Consider the following 24,168-nt stretch of genomic DNA (forward strand, 5'->3'; position numbering starts at 1 on the left):
TTTACTCTTATATTTACAGCATTTAGCAAATGACTGTAACCATGGTGACTTACAGAAGTGCTCGATCATTTCTTCGTGCTACATATTTGTGTAAGAATATTATCAGGCTAAAACTCTGTTGGAGAAAAGTACTTGGCGAAGAGGTAGGTGTTTAGTCTTCATTTGTAGACAGATAGTGATTCAGCTGAATATATGCTAGAGCAGGGGTCTTCCCAGGGGTGGTGTGGCAGCAGACACACCTGATTTTCACTTGTTTAATCAGTTCAACTTAGTCTCCCATCAACTATCATGTGTGCTTCCAATTCGGCAGTAATGAAAGCCTGCAGCCGCACCAGACCTTTGCTGATAAGACTGAAGACCCCTGTGCTAAAGTATTGATCATGGAACAGAATGTGGTGCAAAGCGTTTGTGATACTGTGGTTAATAAGTGGAAAACTGACGCATGACAATAATCAGCTTAGAGAAGAAGAATACAAAATTTGGCACCAACAGCATAAATCCATGGACCCAACTTGCCTTGTTTAAACAGTCCAGGCTGGTGGAGGTGGTGTAATGGTGTGAGGAATGTTTTCTTGGCACATTATGGGCCTGTTAATACCAATCACTTGAATGCCAAAGCCTATTTGAGTATTGTTGTTGACCACGTCCATCCCTTCATGGCCACAATTTACCCATTTAATGGCTACTTCCAGCATGATAATGCACCATGTCACAAAGCAAAAGTCATCTCAAACTGCTTTCATGAACATGACAATGAGTTTAGTGTCCTTCATTTTACTGAGGAAAGTGAAACAACTCTGATCAGTCTTGCACTCACACAACATAAGATTAATAAGGACAATAATAAGCAGTTTAAAGGCAATTTTATTTTCAGAGAATGTTACCGAATACTATAATTTTCAATAATTACAGTTAAAGCTAGACCCATCCAAACAGCACTGGAACACTGGATAAATGCACCCCTCGTTCATTCTTCTTCAGTTGCAACTTCATCCTGATGTTCGTCTAGATCCACAGCCTATACTGGGAACACTGGGTGTGAGGTGAATACACTCTGTCCTCTGCTGGCATGTTTTTGGGAAGTGGGAGGAAACCTGAAGTAAGCCGAACTCTGGATCGAACCCTGAAGTTGTTAGGTGGAGATGCTACTGTGCCACCCACAAATGCTTCTGTCTGTTATCAAGGGAATGGTACTTAATTAGCCATAGTGTTTAAAAAGTCTCCTGGCAAAAGAAGTTACTCTCAAAAGACAAACAAGAGCATGTCTTGTAAAGTGGGAAAGTAGTGTCTGGAACACTATTGTCAACACACAAACAAAGACTATGACCAAAAAAAAAAAAAGACACCAGCAAATTTGGAAACTAGTCTTTGACCAAATTACAGACACAGAGACCGGGCACAGAGACTGTGGTATGGAACATCAATGCCGAGTTAGGCTGTGCTGCTTTGCTCCATAGTGACCGTGCTACACCTGTGTTCCTGCAGAAGGGGGGGTGTATGTGCTGGAGAGGGCACAGGGTTGTTGTGCATGATGCATTTGAGCTGGATCGCAGTGTTCTTGGTGGCCATTAAAGAGTGGTCGTCAGGCACTGCTGACCTTTCCTTATAACCTAACAGTGTCCGGAAACATCTGTAGAACTAAAGAGGAGGGGAGAAAGGAGAGAGATGAAAGTGTAAATGAGGACAGGAAACAAGGGATGAAGAAAGAATGGAAACAAGGGGTGAAGAAAGAAATGAAACAAGGGGTGAAGAAAGAAAGGAAACAAGGGGTGAAGAAAGAAAGGAAACAAAGCATTAGAGACAAAATAAATGGTACAAGGACATTTTATGGTTTAGTGTCTGTATCCATCAGAGTGTGCATGCGTGTGTAGCTTCTGACTTCATTTAATACATTTTTGCTCTGCATTGCAGGCATCTTGCTGATGATGTGGTTATGTGACGAGGTTGACGTTTACGAGTACATTCCATCTCTAAGACAGACTGACTTGTGCCATTACCATGAGCGCTACTACGATGCTGCATGCACACTGGGAGCCTATCACCCTCTGCTCTATGAGAAAGTACTCATCCAGCGCGCCAACTCCGGATCTCAGAGCGACCTTCGGAGGAAAGGCAAGGTCACACTCCCTGGCTTTAGGACCATCCACTGTAACCCCTGAACTGCTCCCTGGAGGAAAGGTTGCAATAATTGGAAAGCAGGTTTGAGGTTCACCTGCAGGTAGTCCACAGAGATAGACTCTGCTCTTTTGGGCAATTTTTAGTTGCGTTCTCTGAGCCTTGTGTGATGTAGAGGTCATTGGGTAGCAATAGGTTTGTGATAGAAAAGCTGTTTTTAGGTATCTGGTGATTTTGCTGTAGCTAGCCATCATATGACAAGACTGATGGTGTTTGTGTGCCTGTGATGGAATTGAAGAATAGTCATTAACAGTTAATGTCAGCATTATAGACACACACACACACACACACACACACACACACACACACACACACGTAATATTAATTAATGCTCTTACTAAAAAAGGAATAATTTTTTTATTGCTATAATGAAATATACTCTTTTACCAGTGATGGTACCTGACTTTGAATAGTATTTGGAGTGGATATTGCTTTCTGTTGTATTACAGTTTTCTCAGCTGTTCACAAATGAAAAAATGTGGTGCATGTCAGAGTTCTGCTTGGTCTGTGCCATATATTGTCTATATTGTAAATGACATAACGTTTCTCTCTTGAATGTTAATTTGCCATGAAATGATTGTTGAATGACAACATACAGGTGAAACCACCGAATGCCATTCCATATTACACGTCATACAGCTGAGAAAACAAAACTTCCAAACAAAATGTTCTGTACAATACAGGGACCGTCTTGGTTCAAAAACATCGGAAGCTGTTAGTGTGTTTGATCCATTCCCTACTCGGCCAAATCTATGCTCACTTCTTTTGTTTCTTTTTTTTCTTTTTTTTAAAAAAAAGACCTTTGTTAGTATAACCAAGCGGTGGTTGTATCAATTGTGTAATGTTTAAACCAGCACAGTCTGGTTATTTTCTGTATCTTGTCCAGGAGGTAACAGGTCTTCATACACTCCCTACGGAGCAGTCAAAAGCGAATGAAAACAAATTTCCTTGCATTGTATTTTGAACATTTTTATTTGAACCGATTTTTACCTTCACATTGTGTTTTATCTGTGTAAATAGAGCTTTTTATATCAGTAGAAGTACAAGGTGTTATCTCTGACGTGTATACATTTGATTTCCTTATGTGCCATTATTCGGTAAAGGAAATGACAAACTGAGATTTGTATGGACTGAACTGAAGTTGTGTATATCTGCAAATTGTGATGGTAAAACTGGGAACTGCTGTTTGCTCTCAGGTTTCTGGCAGACTCTTAAACGCAGCCTCTCTATTCATTTGGTTGTTAAACATTTAAGAACCACTGATGGTATTGTAATATTCAATTGTGATAAATACCTACAGTTGCAATCAAAATTATTCAACCCTCATTGCAAATCAGGTTTATTGTCAAAATTTACAGACTGTCAGCAATGAACAAATCAAACAAAAGCAATTGAAATAGTTGGTTTCCGCAAATTCAACTGAAAATGCGACATTATAATGACTTCCCCAGTTATAAATTATTCAACCCCCTGAATAGAATCCCTCACAACAGCACAAATTTGCAAAACAGGTGTTGTCTCAAGTACACCTGATGCAACTAATCAATGGCTTCATTAGTTGCACCAGGTGTGATTGAGCAACATGAAATACCTGAACTGGCTAGGGGCAGAAAAATGAAGCTTTCAATGGCTGCAACCAGATTTCAGAGAAGGAAAACCCTCGAGTGACTGCCTGTTGCCACCAAGTCTTGCTGCAGGTCTTTTGCACTGAGGTTTCAATGAGCACAGTAAGGTGCACACTAAACACAGAAGGTTTCCATGCCAGAACTCCAAGACGTACACCATTACTGACCCAAAAGCACAAGTTGGCTCAAAATCATATAAATAAGCCACAGAAGTTTTGGGATTCTGTTCTGTGGAGCGATGAAACAAAACTGGAACTTTTTGGCACCATGTATCAGCGGTATATCTGGAGGAAGAAGAGTGAAGAAAGAACACTCTGTCCACAGTCAAGCATGGTGGTGGCTCTGTGATGCTCTGGAGCTGCTTTGCATCCTCTGGCACTGGAAACCTGCAGCATGTGGAAGGCAAGATGGATTCATTGAAGTATCAGCAAATCCTAGGAGAAAACGTCATGCCGTCTGTGAGGAAGCTGAAGCATGGGCATCATTGGAGCTTCCAACAGGACAATGATCTCAAGCATACCTCAAATTCCACCAAGGCTTGGTTGCAGAATAAGTCCTGGAAGATTCTACAGGACCATCACAGTCTCCTGACTTGAACCCCATAGAAAATCTCTGGTGAGATTTTAAGAAGGCAGTTGCAGCACACAAACCCAAGAATATTACTGACCTGGAGGCCATTGCTCATGAGGAATGGGCTAAGATTCCTCAGAAACGCTGCCAGAAGCTATGCATCTTGTTTGCAGCAGGTCATAACAGCAAAAGGGTGCTCTACTGAGTATTAAAGATGCTTGCCATGAAGGGGTTGAATAATTTTGAAACTGTAGAAATCATGAGTTGCATGTACAGTTGCATTTGGGGAAACCACTTGAAGCATTCGTTGTGTTGAATTATTTCAATTGCTTTTGTTTGATTTGTTCATTGCAAACAGCTGAAAGTCTGTACATTTTGACAACAAACCTGATTTGCAATGGGGGTTGAATAATTGCAACACTACCTGCCCTATGTTGGGGTAATGTAAACTGATAGAGTGAAAGTTTTCCTTCTTGTCAGGATGATTTAATCTGTAATACCACAACACATCCTTTGCTCTGCAATTAGGGTCATCCTATCAATGTGGTTTTTTTGTGTGTGTTTTTTGTTTTTTTTAATGTTGTTTTTTGTTTCAAATAATGTTACTCTGAACTCTAAAGACAAATCGTATATATCTCTGTCACACACCATCCTGTGCTTCCCCGTTAGAGAGGTATATTAATGGTGACGAGATTAGAGGGAAGTGCAGTAGAGCCCATAGAAGGCTTTTTTTCACTCTTACTGCAGGGAATGTATACAGGAGTGCACTACTGATCACTTACTGAATGTCTAATAAGCCTGTGATTAAATGCATGAGCACCATCGGTCACAAGAGCCGCACGCTGCACCCTGTATTGTCTGTGCTTTCAGAGCAACACAATTTGAGCTGACTTTTGAGAGATTTGTATTACAATTTGCCACTCTATACGTGCTTCCCTAATTTATATATAATCCATTATACAGAAATCTGTCCAAAACACAGAAACAATGAGTTTACATTAATCTTTTGTGGAAACTGTTTTTGATGTGACTGACTACTTTTACTTTTCACAATAAAGTCCTAGCTATATAATTTTAAACTACAAAGTGGTGGGGGGATGCATGCTGAGTAGTGGGGCTTGTAAGCTCATTGTGGTAAAGATATTTATTTGTTAGTGTAACACTGCTTAAAAAAAAAAAAAAAAAAAAAAAAAAATCCAAGGCTAAGTCTAACTTCTTACTTTAAATTTGCTGAAGTTGTTTTAGGTAAGCGGAATACAGTAAGCTGTAATGGGTAATTTGGTCAGATTATCAATGCACCCTTTTGGTTGTTGGCAATACTGTGCCAAATAAGTGTTCAGTGTTTTTATGATCAGGTTGTAAAGGCCTCTGTGTGATTGGGGCTGTAACTTTGGTGCTGTGAATCTGTACTATGGGCTGGAACTGTGGTGCTGTGAATCTGTGTTGCGTTTCTTTCTTGCTAGCTCACTCTCTTTATCTGCTGGTCTATCACGTCCATAAATTATTTGACACCAACAATTTTTGGTTGTCTTGTTGGCCAGGATACAGAATTTGCAGTGAAAACATGGGTGCAAAAATACTCAGTCCACTTTAATTACTACTGGGTGAACTATGTATTTTTATACACATGCCTAATTTCAGGGGTCCTGAAAGTGATAGTAAAAAAAAATAATAATTATAAAGTTATGACTTGGTTGTAATTTGTTTGAAATGAATGACTGGCTGGATATCCTAAATTAATTCTGATCTCCTAGTGCAATCACTTTCCTTCTGAATTTGCGATTCAGTCTTCAGAAAGTGAAATTGCATGCTCAGTGGTGTTTAGCTGGGATTATGGCAACAGCAGCTCTAGATGCGAACGCTGCATTAATTCAACAGCTGTCTGTTGGATGTGATGCCCTAAAAATAATGATTTGCTTTTTGTTTCCACTTCAAATTCAATGTGAAGGTGAATCTTGCCAAAACAACATAAGTTATCACTGTATAGCTATTTATGGACTCTCTCTCTCTCTCTCTCTCTCTCTCTCTCTCTCTCTCTCTCTCCCTCTCTCCATCTTACAACCACACAGCCTATTAAAATGTGATCTGATGTTGTATATTTAAAGCCTGATCTAAAGAGTGTACATAGTTAAGCCAGTTAACCTTCAAAAGCCATTGGATGCTTTTGATGCCATTTGTTTGTTCCTTTGTTATTACAGATTTGATTATTTTAATTGAATTTGTGTGTTTATCATTTTCTAACATGACAATAAACATGCAAAAGCAATGAGTGTATTTTATATTATTGATATATTGTCCATATATATTGACAATGTTGACAAGATATATTGTTACTTGGGCCAATTGAGTTTGTGACAGAAATAATATTGTCAAAGGGAAAACATATTAGATAATAGCCTTATATAATCTATTTGCTTTTTGTCTTTAAAGAAACAAACAAAAAACTGTGGTATCCCATTGTTCCGACACTTTTCAGTGCTATTTTTGGTGCATGTAGATTGTGCACAAGACCTTGCTGAAAATCCAAGATTTCTGTATTATGTTTTTCAGTAACCCTGTCCAGACCTCAAAAATAACATTGTGATTAAAGCCCTCTCTGATCTCGTTTTGTCTTACCAAGTTGGATTCTCTAATAAAGCCTTCTGGTCACTTCTGAGTAATCACTTCTCCTTGTAGCGTTCAATTTCATACGTTCTCTTACAGCATGAAAAGGTTATATTTAATCTACACTGTAGGCTGTGTGTGGAATTAGAAACATTTCCAGTGTGTGTCTTACTTATGATTACAGTTTCTTACCTGTTTGTTCATGAAGATGTATATAACTGGGTTGATGACGGTGCTGCTCTTGGCAAGTAGAGAGGGAATTATGCTTGCAACAGGTGTAATGATTCCCGGTCGGCCAAACGAGGCCATTAAGGCGACCACACTGTATGGTGTCCAGCACAGCAGATAACACACCACTGTGGTGGTGATCATAAACAACAGGTGGTAATCTCTCCTTCGAGCTGTCTTATGAATCTTCCCTAACTGAACGTAAGAAAGAAGGAAAAGGGTCCACATTTATTCATGAATCTACAATGGAGTGAATTTTGTATTTCCAGCTGTTTATAACAAGTAACTGGTAATTCTCAGTTAAATGTGGCTGTTAAAGTTTTGATATTTGCTCATTTGACATGACAACTGAGCACAGACATGTCTCTTTAAAGCTGTGATGTAATAAATGTTACAGTGGTATTTGTAGAATACATAAATAAGTTGATGAAGGTCAATTATACTTTGGTCTTTTATAGCTACAACAACAGCGCATCACCTGTTAGGAAACAAAACTACAGAGCAAAATGTAATTTATTTGTATTTGTAGATCTGTAAAGGTAGAAAAGTAAGAATTTCAGTTTGGTTAAAAAAAAAAAAAAAAGTTAGCATAATTTATCAGATGTGCTAGTCTTTGTCCTAAAATTTGAATGACTTTGGACTATTTGTATTTGCATGTATAACAACATTGGACTTGTCAGGAACACTAGACCAGTCACATCAATTCACACCTCCAGATTTTGTCTTATGACCTTCATGATATAAAATGTGTGAATCACTCACAACAGTTTAAATGTCACTGAATTTCACAACATTCAGATCAACTGATGGAGTGTTTAACCAAGAGCTTCATCAGACTGTGCCTTCTGCAGATAGTCTCTCACTAATGAACAATGAGTCCAGATCTCACCTGTTTGACAGCATATAGCAGCCTGCCATAGCTGTACACCATCAGCAGCACTGGCAGACCCAGACAGAAGATGAACAGGCAGATAATGTAGGCATGGGATTTGGGGGAGTGATCGGTCCATGACACTGAACAGCTGGTGCCGGCTCCCTCTAACCCGTAACTACTCCAGCCCAGCAGGGGTGGCACTGTCCAAATCAAAGAGTACAGCCATGACCCCCCAACTGCCAGCAGGTGTTTACGGTAGTTTGGTCCCTGGTTGTTATACACTGTCATTGTGCTGTAGCGCTCATAAGACAAAATCATCAAGGATATTAGAGACACAATACCTGAGAACGAGAAGAGAAAAGAGAGAGTGAAAGAGTTTCACACCTAGACTAAGTTCAGGTTTCACACCTAAAAAGATATGCAATGATACAAGCTGACAATGAACAAACAGATGAAGTAAGAGAGAGAGCAGAGCTTTAACAATACAAGTTAAACAATACAAATACATAGACCAATTACCTAAACAATCAACAGTAAATATTATTATTGTTGTTATTGTTAGCTGTTGTAGTAGTAGTAGTAGTAGTAGTATAGTAATATATTTGATGTTTTTGTGCTATGTTATTACTCAATAAATTACTTTGTTTTCAGATTTTGTGAATACAAGAACTATGAAAAGTGCTATTACCAGTGTTATTCAAACAAGCAGTTTTTTCTCAATCATAAAGATATTTTTTAATGGAAAATGAGTGAGAAATGTTGCATTTCTGAAGAGAAAAAAAAATCTTTTATTTTTGAGTCTAAATATTATGTACTTACACTTGTACTTGAGAGCACACAATTGTCTAGAATGTATTTGTATGCTGTAGCTTTTAGATTTCCCTTCATTGAAACTAAAGGGCCCAAACCTGCATGACAATGCCCCTGTAGAAAGCAAGATTCATGACGGCATGGTTTGCCAAGGCTGAAGTGGAAGAACTCGAGTGGCCTGCACAGAGCTTTGACCTCATCCCCACTGAACACCTCTGGAATATATCATATATTTTCCATCTACTGGTTGTTGCACAATAACTTTGGACAGCATATAGTTAACACAAGCATATACTGGCATTTTTAGTGCCATATTATTAAATAATAATAATAATAATAATAATAATAATAATAAAGAAAGAAAGAAATGCATCTCTTGTTGCTGAACTGAAAATCCAACCTTTACTAGATAAATCACTCCACATACAGCCACAATCTGCACAGGACTCATGCATTACTTTTTAGCAGGGTTAACGTTGAAATTACTGCCACAGTGCCCTCTTCTGGTCAGTGTCTACAAACTGTTTCACATCGTTGAACAACTGTACTATACACTGATCAGCCCTAAAATTAAAACCATTGAAATGTGAAGTGATTATCTTACTAAAATGGCATCTTTCATGGGATTGGATATTGTTATATATTATACTGATGAGTTGGAAGCAGGAAAAATGGGCAAGCGTAAGGATTTGAGCACTTTTGATAGGGGCCAAATTGTGATGGCTAGACGACTGGATCGGAGCGTCTCCAAAACAGCTGGTCTTGTGGGGTGTTCCTGGTATGCAGTGGTTAGTACCTACCAAAAGTGGTCCAAGGAAGGTGAATCAGAGACAGGGTCATGCTGTCTCTGATATAAAGCTGATATAAAGGTACCAGAACACACAGTGCATTGAAGACACCAACTGGTCAGAGTGCCCATGCTGACCCCTATCCATTGCTGAAAGCACCTACAGTGGGCACGTGAGCATTAGAACTGGACCATGGACCAATGGGAGAAGGTGGCCTGGTCTGATGAATCACGTTTTCTTTTACATCACGTGGATGGCTGGGTGCGTGTGTGCAGATGGCCCCAGGATGTACTATGGGAAGAAGATAAGCCAGTGGAGGCAATGTGATGCTACGGGCAATGTTCTGCTGGGAAACCTTGGGCCAGGGCATTCATGTAACTGTTACTTTGGCATGTACCACCTACCTAAACAGTGTTGCAGGCAAAGTACACCTCTTCATGGCAACGATATTCCCTAATGGCAGTGGCCTCTTTCAGCAGGATAATGCACCCTGCCACACTGCAAAAATAGTTCAGGAATGGGTTGAAGAACATGACAAAGTGTTCAGGGTGTTGACTTGGCCTCCAAATCCCCCAGATCTCAATCCAATCAAGCATCTGTGGGATGTGCTGGACAAACAAGTCTGATACATGGAAACCTCACCTCACAACTTGCAGGACTTAAAGGGTGGCTATGGCTCAGGTGGTAGCGCAGGTTGTCCACTAATCCCAGGGTTGGTGGCTCGATTCCCGGCCCACGTGCCTCCATGTGCCGAAGTGTCCTTGGGCAAGACACCAAACCCAAGTTGCTTGTGATGGCAGGCTAGCACCTTGTCTGTGTGCGTGTGTGTGTATGTGTGTGTGTGTGGATGAGAAAGAATGTAAAGTGCTTTGCAGAAGTGCTACAGTTAAAAGGCACTACATAAATGCAGATCATTTACCATTTAAAGGATCTGCCGCTAACGTCTTGATGCTACATACCACAGCACACCTTCAGAGGTCTTCTGGAGTCCATGCCTCGACAAGTTAGAGCTGTTTTGGCGTCACAAGGATTACACAATATTAGGCAAGTGGTTTTAATGTTATGGCTGATCAGTGTATTTGGTAATGATGAGACTACACAAGTTTTTGCTAATGAACTCATAACTGTAAGTCAAATTGATTTCTTGTATGATTTAGAAAAACACATCATCGTAAACTGATCAGCTTGAGGAATCTGGTGTCATCAGTATTATTTTTGTGTTATAAACAGAGCAAGAGATATACAAATTTTAGCAATTCATGTCACATATACACCATGCAAACTAGATTTAGCTTGTGTCTATAATATACTGCAATATTTTATACATATATTTTGTTCATATTATATTGCACTTTTAATTGTTGTGATTTTGCCATTTGAGCCAGACAAACTTCAGCCACACTGATTGTCATGTTACAGCCAAACTTACCCCCTCTAAGCACGTGGTGAGCAGCACAACCATAGATAGAGGAAATCTACATGCTGCATTAGCAGCTGTTCCTAACTACGTTTATATGTTAGTGTCCCTGACATATTAGCAGTGGCAATTAAATGCAAGTCAATGCAAGTAATTGCATTATGTTCAACTGATATTTTGCTTTGTTACAGACATTTCTGCATCTGGCAGGTGATGTAACTATAACTATACCAACTAGCTATGCACCGAAATGAAAATTCTTGGCCGAAGCCGAAGTCGAATATAATGAAAAACTTGGCCGAAGGCCGAATACGCGTTTTTTTTTTTTTCATTTATTTTGCCATTTTTTTCACCATTGCATAAATTAAATAGTCAAAATGTGCTTTTTACTATTTTCTCTTGGTTTTCAAAGGAAAAATCAATTACAAAAACTACAAGTTCGAAATATTTATTTAACACTGAACATTTTTTTTTTCATTCCAGCAGGCATAGGCTACCAACAAGGCACAATATAACTTTAAATAAATAAATGAGTAAAATAAAAATATTTTGATGTGGTCATCTTTGAGCCCGCCTTGAATAGCCTATGTTAGGCCTATAACTGACTGCTGAAAGAATGGAACACTCTGTAGCCTACAACAAAAATGTGCATTGACAAGAGTGCAAAAAAGTGGATGGAGCCACAACAAATGAATAATTGTCCTAGACATATGCCTACTTCTTTAACGGCCATTCTTACATCTTTCTCTGGCACTTTAAAATGCTTCCACACTGCCAACATGTTTGCTGCAATTAAAGCTTCGTGCGTCTCACTCTGGTTGCTAGGCTATTTGGTCGCGTCATCAAACACATCATTGTTCGGTCAAATTTATTCGGCCTTTTCACTTTTTCGGCCGAACACCGAAAATGCTTTTTTTGCTATTTTCGGCCGAATAATTTTGGTTGCCGAACATTTGGTGCATCCCTAATACCAACTGATCCTATGATTGACTCTGAAGGCTAATGTAAATGTACGATCACAAACCAAGACCTGTCTGTCTTAAACAAGTGTTTGGCTGTTATTGATACACTTTTTAAGTCTTCTAACACTCATTAAAAACAACTACAGTAGAAGCCTAATATTAATCAATCATATTAGAGATTCCAAAAGTTATTTTAAAATCATATGATCAGTGGTAACAAGATTACAAGCAATCTAAAAAAAAATACTCATATATTTACAACAATGTATTAACCATAATCGACCAAGTAAAGCATGACAAGATTAATGTTTTGTTTTTGTTTTTTTTTCCCATCATCATCTGAAATTCCACTGGGTGCTCCATGGCAGTACAGTTTACATATTTTCTCACATGCTGGCTTGGCTCAGATAAACCTCTGAACCGACCACTGTGTCAGGGAGTTGACCAAAAATCATTTGATCTGAATCATTGAATCGCAGCTTCACATCAAACAGCAGGAGACTGGCTTAAGGGCTAATCAGACCTCGTTATCGTGCTTTCACATCTGAGATTTCATGTAACATGACAACAGAATGCTCATCATTAGGGCATGCTAATTGATGTCACACATCATGGTGCATTATTGGATGGCTATGCCATTTTGGTAGGATGTGCTTTCACACATACTGCAAGAGCATAAGAGATTGCTGTTTATTGTGGATTTTCAGACTTTAAAGCAAGTCAAAGGAGTAGGGGCTGTATTGTGACAGACTTCACAGGAATGCCACGAAAAAAGTATATCATCAAAAAAAAAAGTATATAACGAAAAAAGTATATCACAGCATCTTACTTATGCTGTGGATCCATGCATACTCCCAAATACAGTTGATATGCTACCTCATCTTACAAATCCAGACATTGCTTATCTGGTGTGCTGTTCAGTGCTTATTGTTTTGAGCAGTTTAACAATTTCAAATCACCTGAAGCCCATGTACAGTATAGCAATGAATGGGTACAGTGCTAAGCTCCCTTGTATGGAGTAAATCTAACCTTTGCCATATATACCGTCTTATCCCCATAAATGCCTGCACTAACTCCCAATCTGGGAACACTGCTTTAAATACATCATCGGTTCCATCATTGGAGAGGTGTTTTGTCACTGTTCTTAAACCCCAAATGACATCTGCCTAAAGCCTCTTAGTGTTGGCATTTAACCACAAACAAAATGAATGTCAGATGCTGCTCCTGCTGCTGCTGCTGCTGCTGATGATGATCTGTGTAAACTGGCAAACTAGTTGACAGTAGAAAAATTACTATCGTTTGCTCAAATGCACATTCCTGCGTCGTGCGAGCCACCAACCCGGAATAATGCGCGTGCGATGTGATGGCAGGTGAATACAAGTCTCAGATACAGAATGTGCAACAGGTCTTCTTCTTCAGCCCTGTACAGTGTTAACAGACTGAATGATATAATATTTAGGCTACAGTATTACTAAATTGAGAAATTATCATCGAGCCATAAAGCATAACACTTCATTGTAAATAATAATAATGAATATTATTGTTGTTGTTGTTGTTGTTATTGCTATTATTATTGTTGTTGTTGTTGCTGCTGTTGTTGTTATAAAATAAAGAAATAAATACTTAAAAACACTACTTATCAAAAGATTTGCCATATCAACTGACTGTAGTTAATAAGATTCATTTTTTTAATTCCACCGTACCAAAGTACAACAGATTTGAGCAAAAAGGGGGAAAAACAAAGGAACAACAACAACAAAACAGGTGCGTTGGCCCATGCATAATAGCTTTTAATGACATTTCTGTTTTTGAAATGATATTCATAAGGTGTAAGCGAAATTGCTTTGATCAGGGCAGTTCCTCACCGAAGCAGGAGTTGATGAAGCCGTACCACATGCATCCTGTCCTCCCCAGCAGCCAGCGGCCGCGCACACTGGACGCGAAGCTCAGGCTCGTGCCGCATACACACACCAGCATGTCACTCACACTGATGTTCAGCAGGAGCATGTTCACCGGCGTCCTGAGCTTCTTAAATTTACAGAAAAGCACCAGGACGATGAAGTTGTTCAAAAAGCCTAAAGTCATTATAAAACCCAAGATAACGGAGAGCGCAATGAATCCCGCGGGGGAGAGCTTCGGCACCGGAGAGTCGCTCGAGCTGAAGTCCAGAAAAGTGAGCAGGTCCTTATCACTCATAATGAAGTTTAACTCGGTCGAGCTGAGAGAACACGCTGTACTCAGGCTTTACTAAAGCACACTACGGGGAGAAACTTGGTGCCGCACTTGCAGCCAATATGATGCGCTCAGGTATTGCTGGGAATTCAAAGGGTCCTGTTTCAGTGAGTCAGATCATTTGGCTCAGCTCACTAATAAGAGTCGACTCTTTTTCCTCGTTGCCTTTTTTTTCACTGAACAGGACAAAGTTTCCATCATTTGACGGGGGATTATTCTTTTTCGCCCAACTAGGGCTGATAGTGTTTCATAAAAATCTTACTCCATTTGATCAAAACAACGTTATGGCATTTTATAAAATCTATTTAAATAATTGTTTAAAAAATGTGCATTGATAAATACAGACAACATCCTTGCATTAACATTATTGTAGGCTACCTGTTGTTTCTGTGTACACAATTTCTCTTTCTATTTCTATTTATTGATTGCCTCCCCTACATACAGCACAACAAGCAGGAATGCAGCGGATCCTCCCTCCATCACACTGCCTCATACACACAGCTGGGAGTCCATCACGTCTCATTATTCACACCTATGAAAAGCTGGGATGTTGAAAAGAGGTTTCCAGGGAAGCATTTCGATTATATTTCACTGCAAGGCTCATGTGGTTCTCAGTGTTCAGCTAAGAAGAGCCGGTTCATTCTCAAACTGCACATGACTATAACTTAACATTAACAACAACAACAAAAACATTTATTATTATTATTAATATTATTATTATTATTATTATTCCTTTATCATGTTCCACTTTCAAACTGAAATGTGTGCAGTTGTGTAGATCTACACCAACTACATTAACATAGTTTTATGCATGAGAATTGTGTTTTTAAGATTGTGAGAAAGCACGGTTGTAACCTGTGGTACAATTGTAATACCTGTTATAATAATGCATAATCCTGCTTGAGAAGGTCTCAACATGACAAAAGACATGTGCACCCACTCTTTTCTGTGCTTTTAAGGATGAACAAGGTTTGTTATCCTTTTATAGTTACGGTTATTGTGATGTAAAAAAAAAAATGAAATTGTAAAAAAGAAAATGGGGAGAAAAAGGATGTCTTTATGAATTCTGCATCATCAGTTGCATTGTGTATCATTATGCATGCATCTTTATGAGGGTAGAATTTTCTGAGTACAGGCCAGTGGTTTTCAAAGTGGGGGCCGCGGCCCTCTTGGGGGCCGCCAGGGGGCGCCTGAGGGGCCTCAACAATTTGGTGTGCCCATCCCTCCCACGAGTGTTTTCTCTACACACAATCAATTCCTAATGCAATGTAATGTAAAGATGTAAGATGTAATTATCAATAAAAAAAAGGGGGGGGGGGGTATTTCCAGAAGTCTGTATTTTTAATGTGTTTTAAAGACATCTGGCAAAAGGGAGGCCTCAGTCAAATGTTAATGCCATTTGGGGGGCCTTGCCCTGGAAAAGTTCAGGAACCCCTGTGCTAGGCAACAGCTATGTCAATTGCCTGTCACTTTTTTTTTTTTTTTTATCACACCAGCTTTTTAAATGGTCTTCCTTCTCAGAATGTGCAGCATTCTCCAAGCTACCCTCAAAGATATATCACAGAGTAATGAATGTGAGCACACATGGCATACAATTCATGCAGACAGTTCATTTAACATAGATTTTTTCCTGATGTAATGATGGAAGTTTACAGATTTTTTTGGTGTTACAACGGACCCATGCAATGTTAAAATTGTTCCATTATGCTGGTATCAGTGAAAATATAAAAGTCAAGTCAAGATAAGTGGGTTCTTAATTGACATTCCTCGATACAGCTTGTATACATTGGAATAAAATGTAATTTCTCCAGGACCGGTGCAACACACAACACTACACAAGACTACATAAAGTGCAGATACACAAAAGTGTGAGATGAGTGCAGGACAGGACAACTTCTACACAGATTAATGAACACACAGGACAACAAAACAGAATTGTAGCTACAGTAGTCACTGACAACTGACAAACTGCCACTTGACAAACGAAGCAAATGTGCATTATTTTGAAGTGAGTCATTCAAATGATCATTGATCAACACTGATCGGGACTCAGAAGAAGTCTAAGAATTCACAGTACCATTTCCATGTCAAAGTTGTTTTCCATGGAAACCAATGTATTATTACTAACTCTTAACCGATAAGAATTTTATTTCCTTACTGAAAAAAAGGTGTACATCGGTTCCACATGACTGAACTGAGTTACATGAACACAATTTTTTTTCGTCCAAACAACAGGATTTGATCATGCAATTCCAAAGCCCTTAATAAAAATCAAACCCTGTGCTCGCAGTGAGTTCAAGATCGAAGAGATTTGATAAAGTAATTGTTAATCACATTAATATTGCTTACATTAATCACGTTAATATTATGTGAATTGATCACATTCACACTACATAATTCAAATTAGTAAATAGAAATGACGTTTAGTATAAGCAATTAAATCATATTTCAATGAGAAACTTACTATTTTTATGTAGAGTTGCTGTCTCACAGCTCGGCTTACTGTCCATGTGGAATTTTGCATGTTCTCATATAAACTGCCTCTGGTGTGAATGAGTAGGACTCAAAGTAACCAGAAGGTGAAAAGGTGAAGAATACAGTGCTTTGCGAAAGTATTCACCCCCTTGGTGTTTTTCCTGTTTTGTTGCATTACAACCTGGAAAAATAGTCAAAACTGTTGAAGTGTAATGGAAAAAAATTACCTTATTTAAAAAAAGAATAAAAAATCTGAAAAGTTTTGAATGTATAAGTGTTCATATGTATTCTTTGTTAGTCAGTTACAGTTACATTTTATATATCGCTTTCCTATACACTCAAAGCACTTTACAATGTATGGGGGAAATCTCCTCAGTCACCACCAGTGTGTAGCATCCACCAGGATGATGTGACAGCAGCCATAGTGTGCCAGAACTCCCACCACACACACAGCTATTGTTGGAGAGGGGAATTCGAGGACGGAGATTATTAGGGGGTCATGATAGATAAGGACCAATGGGGGAATTTTGCCAGGACACCAGGATTATACTCCTACTCTTTAGGAGAAGTGTCCTGGGATTTTTAATGACCACAGAGAGACAGGACCTCAGTTTAACATGTCATGCAAAAGACGGTGCTGTTGTGACAGTATCCGTCATTATACTGGGGCATTAGGCCCCACACAGACCACAAGGTGAGCACCCCCTGCTGGCCTCACTAATACCACTTATAGCAGCAATCTTAGCTTTCCCCAGGAGGTTTCCTATCCAGGTACTGGCCAGGCTCAACCCTGCTTAGCTTCAGTGGGAAACCAGGTGAGAACTGCAGGTTGATGTGGCTCTGGTTCCTTCCTACGAAACCCCTAAATAAAATCTGGTCCAACCAATTAACTTCAGATATCACATAATAAATATAATAATAAGGTCCCTGTGCAATCTAAGTTTCACATGATTTGTCACATGATGTCAATATAAATACACCTGTTCTGAAAGGCTCCTGAGTCTGCAACACGACTAAGCAAGCAACAAGAAGACCAATGAGCTCTTCAAACAGATCAGAGACAAAGTTGTGTAGAAGTGTAGCTCAGGGTTAAAAAAAATATCCCAAACTTTGAACATCCAATGAAACACCATTAAATCCATTATAACAAAATGGAAAGAACATGGCACCACTACAAACCTAACAAGAGAAGGCCACCCACCAAAACTCACAGACCGGGCAAGGAGAGGATTCATCAGAGATTCAACAAAGATAACACCAACGGAGCTGCGAAGAGCCACAGCAGATATGGGAGTATCTGACCATAGGATCACTTTAAGCCGTGCACTCCACAGAGTGGAGCTTTATGTAAGAGTGGCCAGAAAAATGCCATTGCTTAAAGAAAAAAAAGAAACACATTTGGAGTTTGCCAAACCGGTTTCAGTCTGCCAGAGATATAAGACTGGATAGGGAGGTTAAAATTTCAGCAGCACAATGACCCAAAACATACTGGTAAAGCTACACTGTAGTGGTTTAAAAGGTAACAGTTAGATGTGTTTGAATGGCCTAGTCAAAGCCCAGACCTCAATTCAATCGAGAATCTGTGGAATGACTTGAAGATTGCTGTATACCAGAGCAACCCATCTAACGTGAAGGAGCTGGAGCAGTTTTGCCTTCAAGAATGGACAAAAATCACAGTGGCTAGATTAGCCACAGTGCTAAACTAGAGAAATACCCCGAGACTTGCAGCTGTGCCTGCAGCAAAAGGTAGCTCTACAAAGTATTGACTTGGGGGGGGGGACTTATGCACACTCACGATTTCTATTTTTTGTCTTCATTATTGTTTGTGTCACAATAAAAAAAATATTTTGTGCCTTCAAAGTGGTAGGCATGTTGTGTAAATCAAATGGTACAAACCCCTGTCGTGGAAATTAGACAACACTCACAGACTAGTCCTCTGAAGGTAAAAAAGGTTTATTACAGAAAGATAATTAATACAGGATAGAATAAAGTAGGATAGAATAATGAGAGCGCTCTAAAGCACTTGTGCTGTAGAGCCCTGTGCAGGACTGATTTCTTAATCCCGCTCCCGCTGAATTTCTGACCATTACCAACCGTTCCCGCAACATGTGTGTTCCACTCCCAACCACACCCGCAATGTTTGTATCCACTCCCTCCCGCACCTGCAAACATTCTGTCACAGCTTGTTGATAATGTGAAAATTTTACACAAACGTTAGGGCTATGCTAAACTTTCAGAATAACAGACATAAAACATTGTGTTTAATTAAACTGACCATAAGTAAAAAGCACAAGTAAAGCACCACACGGGACAAACACATTGGGCCAATTTTTTTTATTAGCCTTATAAAACTCTATCAACTTTTAAAACATCACAAAGCAGAGCCGGGGCGCACGGTGGTTAGCACATTCGCCTCACATCTCCAGGGTCCGGGGATTGAGTCCTGCCGGGGCCATGTGTGTGCGGAGTTTGCATGTTCTCCCTGTGCTGCGGGGGTTTCCTCCAGGTACTCCGGTTTCCTCCCCCAGTCCAAAGACATGCATGGTAGGCTGATTGGCGTGTCCAAAGTGTCCGTAGTTTATGAATGGGTGTGTGAGTGTGTATGTGATTGTGCCCTGCGATGGATTGGCACCCTGTCCAGGGTGTACCCCACCTTGTGCCCGATGCTTCCTGGGATAGACTCCAGGTTCCCCGTGACCCTGAAAAGGAGTAAGCGGTAGCAGGTGGATGGATGGATGGACAAAGCAGAGCTTAAAAACGTATTTAAACGTATGCATAACACACACACACCTAACAATAGCCTAATAGTTAAACATTGGTAACCCAACAAGGCACAATATTTAATTGAATTACTTATAAAATAAATATGAAACAAATTAAAGATAAAAAGTAAAAGAAATAGGAAATAAAAATCTCAGAAATATCCACACACTAAAGGCCCTCTCTGAGGGCGTACTAGATGCAGGGATACTCAAAATGGAAATCTCTCTCTGTTGAACTTCCACCATTCAAGCACAATGTCTGGATCTGGGTTGTCCGTGAGTCAGGTGTTGAGATATTCGGCTATTTCAGCATTGACAGGCTTTGGTGCTGAAACGAAGGATGCACCCTGGAGAACAGATTGGGTATGTCGCCTCAACCCAGAGGTGCCAGTTTTGTGCCTGTTGTAAACAAATACTTTCGCACATTTATCACAACTTACAAAGTTAATTCTTTTCCATTTCTTTCAGTAACAACTGAAATTTTTTCTAAATGTTGGACTTGCCTTGCTTTGTTTTTGTGAAGTAAATAGCCGCTTTAATTTTCTTCTCAACTTCATTTGTTGACTCCATTCTTGTTACGCGCCAAATCCCGGGACCCACGCTATATTTTTTGACCTGCCTTCAATAATGCATTGAAATTTGGTCTAATGCCCTCAATAGCTTCTGATTTAAGAGGGTATTGAGATTGTCTGGGCCTAAAATCAGATTTGGGCATGATCACGACTGGTGGTGCACTTCTAATCAGGCCTACGTCATGTTTCCCTTGGGCCCACAGCCCGAGAGGCACCTTCTTCAATTGTGGGTGTATCTCTAGGGGTGTAGGGCTTGTCCCACGGTTCATAAACATTCCCTTGTCATGACAAATTACATCCCGGTTAACCTTGCACATTTCCTGAAAGAATGTTTCATAAACTCCCAGCGTCGGGCTGTACCATATGTTGGAGGTAGGTTCATGTTCCCAATCTGTAATTCTTTCATTCTCACATAATTTGACCCATGGTCCCACGTCTTTTCACTGTTTGTTCTTTATTTTGGCTAATGAGACGTGAGGCGCTGATTCTGGGACAAAAAATACACACAACTGCGTGTCACTCAATTTGACTGAACATGCACAAAATTTGTCACACCAATATAGGTACAGCTCTTCGCTTCCTGGGATATCAATAAACCATTCTTTCTCAAAATTAAAGTGTCTTCCTTCATGCACTTGCGCTGTACAATGAAGGGCAGAGGACAGCATAAAATCAATATAGTTGTCCTTCATTTTATCATGTGCCAATGTCAACAAACGAGCACAGGCTCTAGGCTTGTTATGCTTGGACGACTGATAAACACAGAGCTCTATATCCCAATGATGAATCATCAGTTATTGTTACTCCCTGAGGCGAAGACATCAAATTCAAGTGTAAAACACACATTAAGTCCCTGCCCATTAGATTGTCTAGACATGAAGATGAAATTAGGAATTGCTGGGTTACTCTTTTCCAATTTTCACATTCACAAACTAGCGGTTCAGAGAAACGTTCTCATACTGAATGTCCTGTTACATCCATGGAGCACAGTGACCGTGAACTCATTTTTGGGGATTTTTTTAATTCAAAGTGTTTTATTACTGAATACGTTGCTCCTAAATCTACCAAAAATGTGACACTTTGCCCATTAACTACAAGTGATATACATGTTAACTGTGTAAAAGGAGAGGCATTATACTTTAAAAGGTTAATGGTCATGACTGGATCAGACATTTTTGAATTGTCAGTCTGACTAATGTTGGATGTGGGTGTGTGCATATATTCCTGTTCTTTGTGAGCTAACTGATAGTTTGGGTGTCTGATGCCACCTCTTCTGTTCCCAGGTGCCTCACCCTTCCCTTAGCTCCACCTGTCAGTTTGCTTTTGCTCTGGACAGTCTCTTGCAAAATGTCCAACTTTTCTGCAGATAAAACATGTGAAGTTGTATCTATGGGGGTTGCCACCTGGCCTCCCTCGTCCGTGTCCTTTTGATTTTCCTCTCCATGCCATCTTTCTTTCCTTTTCCCTTCGTAGGAGCTTCTCTGCATCCTCTCCACTTGTGTGAGGTTTCCGGTGTCCCAGTCGATACATTGTTGTTTGACTATAGTGGCAATTCCTGATTTCATGCCATTCATAAATCTATTTCTGAGATGTGCCTCACATGCTATTATGGCCGCCTACCCATCTGCCAGAGCATCGGGTTTCTCCAAGCCTGAGTTTGCGTCATGGATCTCAGTGAGCCTGGACAGGTACTGTGATACAGTCTCTGAGTCTTGTTGATTACACTTTGCTATTTTTGTCATGTCCAGTCGCACAGGAAAGGTGTTCGTCAGCCACTGCTGGAGCACCGTGATTTGTGCTCTGTACCTTGCGTTGACTCCATCATCCCACTGTGGGTTGATCAGGCGGACATCGTTCTCTGGGAATTCACGTGAAACCTTGACCAAGTCCGTGCCAAGTTTTGCCATGAGCAGTTGTCGTAGTTCACGAGTGGTGGGTCTGAATTCTCTGCAGAATATCTGAAGTTCATCCACAAACTTTCGTCCTCCTACTTCGCAGAGTGCCGGCAGATGCGTCACGCTGCTCCTGAAGTCTTCCAATGTACAGGGTCTGTGAACTAGCATAGGGCCTCCTTCTCTGGCCACTTATAGCATTGGGGCATTTACCATGGCGTGCATTGTCCCTTCGCTGTCCGATTTTGTTGGTCTGAAGCCCTCAGGCAGCAATGTTGTTGGTCCCTTCACTTGGAATCTCGTGTGTAACGCCCCCGGTGAAGGTAGGACAGCTGGCACATAGTTCGGTGGGGGTTGTGGCTCAGTTCTGACAGGTTCGGATAGAGTGGCGTAGGCTGGGCTGCTTCATTGTGAGGAGGTGCCTCTGAAACTGCAGGTTGTTCCCTCCTTACTGGCTGTGGGTGTCGCGGTGGGGCGGAATCCAGGTCGGGATCGGGTTTCTGCAATTTAGCACACTGAGAAACAGAAGGGGGCCCTGCCTGACATTTTTTCTCTTTTTTATGTGCCACGCTCTGCCTTTCAGCAAATGCCTCCCAGACAGTCAAAAACTGTGCTTCTTTTTTTTTTACTTTTAGGAATATCTCTCTACTTTGCTTCCAAATTAAATTTCTGTTGTTCTAACTGTCTGAGACTAAAACTACCTTTTTCAAGGAAACCACATTCTTTAACCTATACATCATATTGGTTCAAACATCCTTCCCCATAATTCACACACATAAATGTGACATAAGGATCAACATATGAGCACCCTGTACATACCAGCATGTGTCACAGGATGTGCTTTGCTCCATGTTTTTCCCATATTTTTCTTTTTTTTACAGCGTCTATAACTTTCAAAGTTTTAATCAATTTAACGTGCTATGAAAATCAAGTTAATATGCTTTCTCGTGCACAGACAGAAAAGGTTCAAAATGTGTGCCATATCTCTAGACATTCAATTAATCATATAACCTATAGGTTCAATAACGCAAACCTTAAGAATGTAAAAGAGTTTACCTGTGAGGGCGAGTCCACATACAGCAATTTGGTAGGACTTACAGTTTTCTCTTCCCTTCTTTTTTAAAATAATTTATTTTATTATTATTATTATTATTATTATTATTATTATTACTATTATATTTTTTATACCAGTAAAATTTACTTGTGCATTAAATTTGCCAAATGTATTGTGTACCGCTGATATGATGGAATGAGTCAATGGGGCATGCCACTTAATAATAACTCGCCGCAAAAATACTGAGCCTCTTGCACTTCTTAATAAGTACTCTCTTTACTTAGCAAATATTTTTACCGTTATTATCTCTCTCTCTCTATATATATACCCATTGGTATATCTCTTAGTTTTGAAGCTGTGATCTAAGAAACACCAATATCTCTGCCGTTGCAGAGGCGAAGTTCCTGGAACTTCTTATAAGAATTTGCTCCATGTTATACTTCTCTCAATGTCATACATGCATTTCTTATATGGTCTGCACTTATATGGTAAATGGTCTGCACTTATATAGCACTTTTATCCAAAGCACTTTACACTTTGTCTCACACCAATGGTAGCAGAGCTGCCATGCAAGGCGCTAACTTGCCATCGGGAGCAACTTGGGGTTCAGTGTCTTGCCCAAGGACACTTCAGCATGTGGAGAAATGTGGGCCGAGAATCGAACCGCCAACCCTACGATTAGTGGACAACCCGCTCTACCACCTAAGCCACAGCTGCCCCGTCATCATTGACTCCCTTCCATACAGACAAAAATACACAATGACTTCATAAAATTCTAATTCTAAATTCTTGATGATTGCTACCAGTCAGTAGTGAGGCTGCATCGGTCTTTTGCTCTGCATATTAAAGGGCAAACGGTCTGCGTGTCAACACGGATTTCAGGGTGAAACTTTTCCACGAACGTCCTCTGGTTTGCTTGTTGTCCAGAAAAGCTGAAAAGACTCCTGTAGCCCAGCCAGGAGACGCCAAATTGTCATGGAAATTAGACAACATTCGCAGACTCGTCCTCTGAAGGTAAAAAAGGTTTATTACAGAAAGATGGTTAATACAGGATAGAATAAAGCAGGATAGAATAATGAGAGCGCTCTGAAGGGCTTGTGCTGAACCACTACTATATATATGAAACGC

The 24,168-nt window shown here is 40.0% G+C and overlaps 3 protein-coding genes across 4 annotated transcripts in view; 2 read left to right on the forward strand and 1 right to left on the reverse strand.

The window, feature by feature from the left end:
* st6gal2a (ST6 beta-galactosamide alpha-2,6-sialyltranferase 2a) overlaps window positions 1-2,780 on the forward strand; it is a 50,645-nt gene extending 47,865 nt beyond the window's left edge. Inside the window, exon 7 of the mRNA XM_053626597.1 lies at window positions 1,912-2,780. Coding sequence (XP_053482572.1) covers window positions 1,912-2,159 — 248 coding nt within the window. The 3' untranslated portion in view covers window positions 2,160-2,780. The remainder of the gene's footprint in view (window positions 1-1,911) is intronic.
* On the reverse strand, window positions 10-14,258 carry tmtops2b (teleost multiple tissue opsin 2b). Its single transcript, XM_053626600.1, has 4 exons — window positions 13,919-14,258; window positions 8,092-8,417; window positions 7,167-7,397; window positions 10-1,638 (listed from the first exon to the last, which is right to left on the reverse strand). Exons 1-4 carry the CDS (start codon window positions 14,247-14,249, stop codon window positions 1,432-1,434), a joined length of 1,095 nt encoding a protein of 364 aa, XP_053482575.1. The 5' UTR covers window positions 14,250-14,258; the 3' UTR covers window positions 10-1,431.
* A 9,636-nt stretch (window positions 14,259-23,894) lies between these two features.
* uxs1 (UDP-glucuronate decarboxylase 1) overlaps window positions 23,895-24,168 on the forward strand; it is a 31,028-nt gene continuing 30,754 nt past the window's right edge. The window contains exon 1 of one of the 2 annotated variants that reach the window (XM_053626609.1): window positions 23,895-24,054. The gene's annotated coding sequence lies outside the window, so the exon portion shown is untranslated. The remainder of the gene's footprint in view (window positions 24,055-24,168) is intronic. The other variant, XM_053626607.1, reaches the window with a different exon arrangement.

This window comes from Ictalurus furcatus, chromosome 6 (assembly GCF_023375685.1).
Source record: "Ictalurus furcatus strain D&B chromosome 6, Billie_1.0, whole genome shotgun sequence".
Classification (NCBI taxonomy): domain Eukaryota; kingdom Metazoa; phylum Chordata; class Actinopteri; order Siluriformes; family Ictaluridae; genus Ictalurus; species Ictalurus furcatus.

Bases quoted from the DNA above. Each gene is read 5' to 3' on its own strand.
- tmtops2b (XM_053626600.1), bottom strand. From the start codon at position 14,249: ATGAGTGATAAGGACCTGCTCACTTTTCTGGACTTCAGCTCGAGCGAC. The intron at 8,418-13,918 runs GTGAGGAACTGC...TCTCGTTCTCAG, and splicing joins CTTCATCAACTCCTGCTTCG to GTATTGTGTCTCTAATATCC. The intron at 7,398-8,091 runs GTGAGATCTGGA...TCTTACGTTCAG, and splicing joins TGCTATATGCTGTCAAACAG to TTAGGGAAGATTCATAAGAC.